Source organism: Euphorbia lathyris, chromosome 9 (genome assembly GCF_963576675.1).
Source record: "Euphorbia lathyris chromosome 9, ddEupLath1.1, whole genome shotgun sequence".
NCBI lineage: Eukaryota > Viridiplantae > Streptophyta > Magnoliopsida > Malpighiales > Euphorbiaceae > Euphorbia > Euphorbia lathyris.
Genome location: NC_088918.1, coordinates 61,098,743 through 61,105,978, shown reverse-complemented (window position 1 = coordinate 61,105,978; position 7,236 = coordinate 61,098,743). Strand labels below are relative to the sequence as shown.

Sequence of the window (7,236 nt, the reverse complement as noted above, 5' to 3'; positions counted from 1 at the left end):
TACCCGACCCTAATGAGACTACCCGTACTCTGTATGAAAGGGTATGGACCAAAATCATTACCTGTTAGGGTAATGAGACGGGTATGGGAATACCCCCTAGGGTACCCGTTACCCGTCATAAAAAAATTATATTAATAAATATCATTGTATTTTAGATGTAAGACATGAAATTTAAACCCCAACCATTTATTTTTCAACAATTGAGTGATACCACTAAGCTACTTCATTCTTATTAATTAAGGTTCAATTTATTCAATTTTTAGATTGATGATTTATTAAATTTATAGTTTGTTAAATTTGAAATATTTTTATTTATTTATTAATTCTTAACGGGTGAGGATACCCACGAATTAAATGGAAAGGGTATGAGATGCAAAATGTATACCCGTTAAGATAATGGAACAGATACAGATAATTAAAAAATAAAATGGTAAGAGTTTGGGAATGGTATTATCCGCGGATATCCTACCTGTTGCCATCCCTAGATGGGACGGGACAGGACTCAATGGGTAAGGGTATCATCCCTCATTGAGGAGTCCACAAACACCCTATATGTGATAAACGAAATACACATTTTATCTCCATATTGATGCGTGTTAAATGTGTGGTTCTTTTTACTCGGTCGGTTTATATGACAAATTTAGGAATAAATAACTTATAAAAAAATAGCTTTGACGAATTTATTTAAAGAATAAAAATTTATTGGTTATTTTATATTTATAGCCATTAAAAAAAGTAAAATTGAAGAAGAGGTCCAACAAATTAATATTCTTCTAAGCGAGTTTAGGCAAAGATTAGTCCAGATAATTGTGCTATGTTCCGCGTTCAACCAAGAACTGGTATCTTTCTTTCACACTCAATAATTTTAGTTTAATTCATAATAATAATAATAATTAGTTTAGAAAATTTTATATTCCAGAAAGAAAATCTTTTTTTGGGGTAAAAGACCAAAATGTCCAAAGTATATAAAAACAGAAAGCAAGATCCATTTTGATAAACTATGTGGTTGTTTATAAGGAAAGGGTTGGATGAAGTGGTCAAGATTCAACAAATTACTCTTTTTAAGTAAATAAAAGTAATCATTTTAGCTGTACTTCACATTTTCTGCCCTTTGCTACAGCTGTGCCCCTCTACAATTATTATTATTAGTTCCATTCACATGTGATGTAATTTATTGTAGGCCTAATTCTGGAATTTTGCAGGTAAGTAATGGGCTCATTTGGAATATTGAAGGGTACTCCTGGAATTTTCTAGACAAAAACACAGTAGAATATACAATTACAACTTTTGACTCTCTTGGTTAATTTTTTTTTGGGAAATTAAAAAATATATAATTTTTTTTAATAAAATTGTGATTATGGTTTTTAAGATTAGGAAAAAAAGTTAGCAACATTGTTAAACTTCGTGTATATTTATTACCTGCATGTTGTAGTTCAGTTGCACCGTATGCTGAATTTTTGGAAAAAAATCTCATGCTTGATTTGCAATAAATGCATTCACATGAAAGGGGTAAAAAGGTTTAAGTGTGACTAAATCCCGAATAAAATGATCTCAATTATAATATATATAGTTTTAAAAAAAAATTGTATTATTATTACTGAAATTTTTTTATCCAATTAATATTTTTCTTGTAATTTATTTTTTAAAAAATAAAATTTTAAAATAATAGCTAATATAAAATTGATTTTCAGTTCTACTGAATTTTTTAATCAAAATGACAATTTGACCTACACTTGCAGCGTTGCAGCTATAGAACGAGATTGAGGATAATATTTAAGATTTTTGTTTCTAAATTCAAGGACAAAACGCTTGGTTAAAATTATTGTAATCAAGCTTAGGGACCGTTTGTTTTGAGGTTTCGGGAAAGGGTAGGAGAATAGAGAGGTTCCATTTCTTTTGTTGGTGTTTGTTTTATCAATTCAATCATTCTTTTTACTTTTTTTTAGGCTTAATAGGCACCTAGCCCCCTAAACTTGTAACTTTTTTCACCTGGCCCCTCAACTTAGGGGACAACCTCTCAACCCCCTCAACTCTCCAAAAACATCATATACAGCCCCTTATACCCCTATTTTCGGTCAAAATATTGACCCGTGTAGAAAACACGCTTGACTGTTGACCACACCAATGTCACTTGTCATTTTTTTATTAAGATTTTCCATTCTGGCATAAGAATTCTGATTGAAATTCATCTCTGATAGTTGCTCGCCGATCACAAATGGGCTTGCTCGCCGAGCACAAAAGTACATGTATTAATTCATCACATAAAAATTCACATGTTTCAACACAACCAAAAAAAAAAAGAAAAAAAACTTTTCCACTTTTTTTTTTGAAGGCTCCATAGCTTCCTTGCAGGTTCTTTTCCGTGTGCTTTTGCGCTTGCAATAACAACTCACTTTTAAATGACTATCATTTTGGATCAGCTTTAAATTTAATTAATTAATCAAACAAGTTTTAGTTGAGACAAATTAAAATGATCAACAAACTCTATTATTATCATTATTATTTTATTTCTTTTTCTTTTAAAGAAAGCAAGTTGAATTTATGGCTATATATACCCATTTCAGCTTCATTTCTCCTTCCCCCTTCTCTCTTCTTCTCCTTCATTATTAATCAATTTCTGCTCTTTCCTTTACTCTCTTCTTCTTCTTCAACCCCCTGGTATGACATCTCTCTGTTTTTTCATATTGCATTTTCCATTTTATCATCTGGGTTTTCATCAAAATCCTGTCTTTCTCTCTTTAACCAATCATAATTACCCACATTTTAACCCATAATAAAGCTCCATTTTTGGTGAACTTAACATATTAATACCCCACTAAGATAAAAAGTGAGAGCTTTTTACACTTTTTCCCTCTATTTATGATCAAAATTAAGTAACTTGTTAACCCACTTGAAATGTCATAATATAATATAGTGTCCACTAATTTGTGTTAGTGGTTGTGGATTTTCTGACTCATGAACTCAACAAAAACAAGGGTCTTGTCCCAACTAGATAGGATTGCCTATTTTGTTGTCCACTCATCAATCCATATCTCTCTGCTGCTCTCAGTCAATATAAACCTTAATGTTTTTTTTGAAAACAAATCATGATTACTTACATTTTCAGGTTTAAATTCAGGCTTCATCTTAGCTTATGTGGGATTAAGTTATCTTTAAACTTAACACTAATTCCTCTCTGTTGTGTAGTTAAACTTAAGGCTTCTTCTTCTTCATCTGCAATGGAGTACGAAAGGCTTAAATATGACTGCCTCTTGTTTGGTAATTTTCCTTACTAGTTTAACCAATTTGGACCCTTTTTTCCCCTCATAAGAAGTAGTAAAACTTAACAATTTATATTGAATTTGCAGATCTTGATGACACCCTTTATCCCTATAGTTCTGGTCTTGCTACAGCATGTGGCAACAATATCAAAGGTACATAATTACACAATGCTATGTTACACGAAAACTCCTCTTCATTAGCGTTTCGTGTCTATTTCCGTTTCAATTTTAGTTTCAATACAATGCTGTGATGAATAAATGACATTTATATATGGTGTCTCTTTGTGCAGATTATATGGTTGAAAAACTTGGCATAGATAAAAGCAAGATCACCGAATTAGGAAACCTTCTGTACAAAAATTATGGGACAACGATGGCTGGCCTCAGGGTATGAAAATTAGCCCTCTTTTTTTGGTCTTTTATAACATCTTTATAGTTACATGATTGCAGCATTTTAATGGTAAATTTTTTGTCATCATTTCAGGCAATTGGCTATGACTTTGACTATGATGAGTATCATAGGTAAAAAAAATAAACCCTTTTCATTCATTAGCTGAAAATTGGTAACATACTTTATATTTCAAAATTGGTATTAACTTATGATTTTCCTATATAATACCAGTTATGTTCATGGGAGATTACCTTATGAGAACTTGAAGCCAGACCCAGTTTTAAAGAGTCTTTTACTTAGCCTGCCTATCCGAAAAGTTGTAAGTACTCTTTAACCATAATCTATGAATATATAGCTTTCTAATTGACATATATATTAACTTTTTTTCTATATGGTAAAACAGATATTTACAAATGCAGACAAAGTACATGCTCTTAAAGTTCTTGCAAAACTAGGATTGGAGGATTGTTTTGAAGGGATTATATGTTTTGAGACACTAAATCCCACCCATAAGACCACTATTTCTGATGATGAAGATGACATTGAGTTTGTAGGATCAGCAATCTCTTCTGCTACAAACACAATTACCCCTAAAATCTTTGATATTGTAAGCCATTTTGCTCAGCCAAATCCCACATCTATGCTACCAAAGACACCTATTGTTTGCAAACCATCCGAAATCTCCATTGAACGAGCTCTTAAGATAGCTAACATAGATCCCCAGAGAACTGTGAGTACAAAGTTTACATCTTTTTCAGTATTGGATTATTGGGTTGCTCTCAGTTTCTGATATGCTAATATTTATGTCATTGCAGTTGTTCTTTGAAGATAGTGTCAGAAACATACAGGCTGGAAAACGTGTGGGACTTCACACTGTGCTGGTAAGTTATTAGATAATAATGATATATAAAAGTTCAATGATTACAGAGAAAGTTTGTGTTGATGTTTGGATTGAATTAATGGATGAAGGTTGGGACATCACAAAGAGTAAAAGGAGCAGATTATGCATTAGAAAGTATCCATAACTTAAGGGAAGCAGTGCCTGAGCTTTGGGAGGCTGAGATTAAATCAGAAATTGGTTATGGAAAAGTTGCAAGGGAGACTCCAGTTACTGCTTAGGATAATTAATTTTATCATCCTTTTGATCTTAATTAGGATGGATAGGATTCATTTGTGTTATAACTTGATCACAAAATGGAGATTTTGGATTCTATCCCTTTAGATCTTAAGATCCCCCTCTTTCCAAGATGTCATTGTCTTGCTATCATGTAAATGTTGATCTATCTATATATATATATGGAAGAAAAAAAAGAGGGAAATTTCAGCTGTTTATTGATTACTATTAGTGTTATTATTACTTTTTGCAATTTAATTTTCCTACTACTTTATGTAATGCGAAGGATTTTCCCTTCAAATAATGTAAAAACAAAAATCCAATCTAATATTAGTTAAATTTATATTTGAAATTGTATTTTTTACAAATCAAGTTTTTACCGTTTCTCTACTGTAATATCACACACATAAAAAAAACTGCTTTCAAATGGTTAAAAATACAAATTTCAAACACATGAAATGAATAACGTTTTACTAACTGAGTATTTTGTTCAAAACCGACTTTTCTACTCATTAGAGGCTTAATGTGAGCCAAAAAATGAGTTTAATGTGTTGAAATGGAAAAATAAAGGATTTAATCCATTAAAATTAGAATGATCATGTGCCTCAAGATACTTTTTGTCTAATATAAACACTTTAATCAATCCTTCAACTTCATTTATGTTTATTTATATGTTAGTCGCCTATTAGGGTGGGCTCAAAGTAAGGAAACGACTCGTGTGGTACTCTCATCTGTTTTTCAATTCACGCTGCCGTTATTGAAGTCCTCGTAGATAGAGCCATATGTAAATCCTCTTATAAATCCATACGTGGCTTTGAACTGCTAAATTAGAATTACCCCTCCTCCTATATTTCAAAAAAATATTTCAAAAAAATAAATAAATATTTCCCTCCACCTATATTTCATAACTCAAGTTTGAGATGTAATATACTTAACACCTCTGGATTTTTAGATTTAATCATCTCCTTTAATCAATATGGAAAATTAAGTGACGAGGTATTGAGATATTAATGTTTATGCTTGAGCTTTACCTTGATCTACACCGGGAGTGGTCTCTTATGTATACTTTGACAATCAAGATAGTCTGGGAGTAATGAAATAGAGAGATAAGCATAGAGAGACCCCTCTTGTGGGTGTCTAAGTGCCTTGTATTTATAGGCTTTGATTGGGGTAAAATGATCTGGCTATCCTTTGACTTCGACACGAGATGGCACTAGAGGACCTATGTCGTTCTTATGACTGGTTAGGTTGCTCCTAATGGGCTTTGGCCCTTCTTTTGATGGTAAATTACACCCATGCCCACTAAACTTTATCCATTTAACATTGTGGTTACTGAACTTCAATTCTTAACGGTATGACCACTAAACTTCACACTTTTTAATACTGCTGGTCATTCAACACCTCAAAACGACCATTGACGGTCTAAAAATAAAAAATTCGAAGAGTTAATGATATTCTAAGGAACTTTAATTCTTGAAATTTTTCATTTTGAGGTCATTTAGGTCTTGTTTGGTTAGGAGAGAGAAAGTGATTTTTTAGAGAGAGAAAGCTCCAAAAAATGTTATTTTGGAAAATAAAAAATATGGTTTCATAATAAATGTTGTTCTGAGCAACTTTAATTCTTGAATATTTTCATTTTGAGGTCGTTAACGGTCATTTTGAGGAGTTAGTTAAAGTTGAGTAGTCACCGATGTTAAAAAGTGTAAAATTCAGTTGTCATACCGTTAAGAATTGAAGTTCAGTGGCGACAATGTTAAAATGGGTAAAGTTCAGTGGACATGGGTGTAATTTACACCTTCTTTTGATTAGGCATCAGAGGCTCTAGCTCATTTTTCGCATCAGGAAGTCTCCCCTTTTTGAGTGTGAGTTGACATGAGCTGCTCCGTCGTTATAGCGGGGATGAGGAATCGGGCATGGTATTTGATATGAGTGCGATGAGGAGACATGAGCACAATGGGTTGCTGTCGGGGAAGTGTCTTAATCAAGCATTGGTAAGTACAAGATTCTTGTTGAGGTGTGCTTGTTGGGGGGGTTAGAGTTTTTGTTGCAAATTAAGACTATTAGAATTGATAATGATCCTAAGTTAAAACTTGAAGATTTTTGTCTAGAGAAAGGAATTATACATCAGTTTTCATATCCATACACACCTCAAAAAAATAGTATTGTTGAAAGAAAACATCAACATTTATTGTCTATAGCTAGGTCATTGAGATTTCAATCTTCCTTACCATTGAATTTCTGGACAGATTGTATTTTACATGCAGCTTATTTGATTAATGTTTTTTTCTACTCATGTGTTGCAAAATAAAACTCCATAACATGTTTTGTTTGGAAAATAGCCAATATATGATAATTTGAAAGTCTTTGGCAATCTTGTTTATAAAAAAAATCAAAGTTTGATGCTAGGGCTATTCCCTGTGTTTTTGTTGGATACAAACTTAATGTTAAAGGTTTTTAATTTACTAACTCAG

The 7,236-nt window shown here is 32.2% G+C and overlaps 1 protein-coding gene across 2 annotated transcripts; it reads left to right on the top strand.

Moving 5' to 3' along the window:
• The first annotated feature begins 2,503 nt into the window (after nucleotides 1–2,503).
• Nucleotides 2,504–4,990, top strand: LOC136206856 (uncharacterized). 2 transcript variants are annotated; one of them, XM_065998047.1, is made up of 9 exons: nucleotides 2,504–2,658; nucleotides 3,187–3,258; nucleotides 3,348–3,413; nucleotides 3,551–3,648; nucleotides 3,745–3,782; nucleotides 3,883–3,970; nucleotides 4,055–4,381; nucleotides 4,467–4,532; nucleotides 4,621–4,990. In XM_065998047.1, the coding sequence occupies exons 2-9, from the start codon at nucleotides 3,219–3,221 to the stop codon at nucleotides 4,768–4,770; spliced, it is 873 nt and encodes a 290-aa protein (XP_065854119.1). In that variant the 5' UTR covers nucleotides 2,504–2,658; nucleotides 3,187–3,218; the 3' UTR covers nucleotides 4,771–4,990. The 2 variants fall into 2 exon arrangements, with proteins under 2 accessions (XP_065854119.1, XP_065854120.1); XM_065998048.1 differs by lacking the exon at nucleotides 2,504–2,658 and adding an exon at nucleotides 2,734–3,106.
• The last annotated feature ends 2,246 nt before the right edge of the window (nucleotides 4,991–7,236 follow it).

Coding starts and splice junctions, on each gene's coding strand:
- LOC136206856 (XM_065998047.1), top strand. CDS start 3,219: ATGGAGTACGAAAGGCTTAAATATGACTGCCTCTTGTTTG. Junction 3,414..3,550: donor ATGTGGCAACAATATCAAAG/GTACATAATTAC, acceptor CTCTTTGTGCAG/ATTATATGGTTGAAAAACTT. Junction 3,783..3,882: donor GACTATGATGAGTATCATAG/GTAAAAAAAATA, acceptor ATATAATACCAG/TTATGTTCATGGGAGATTAC.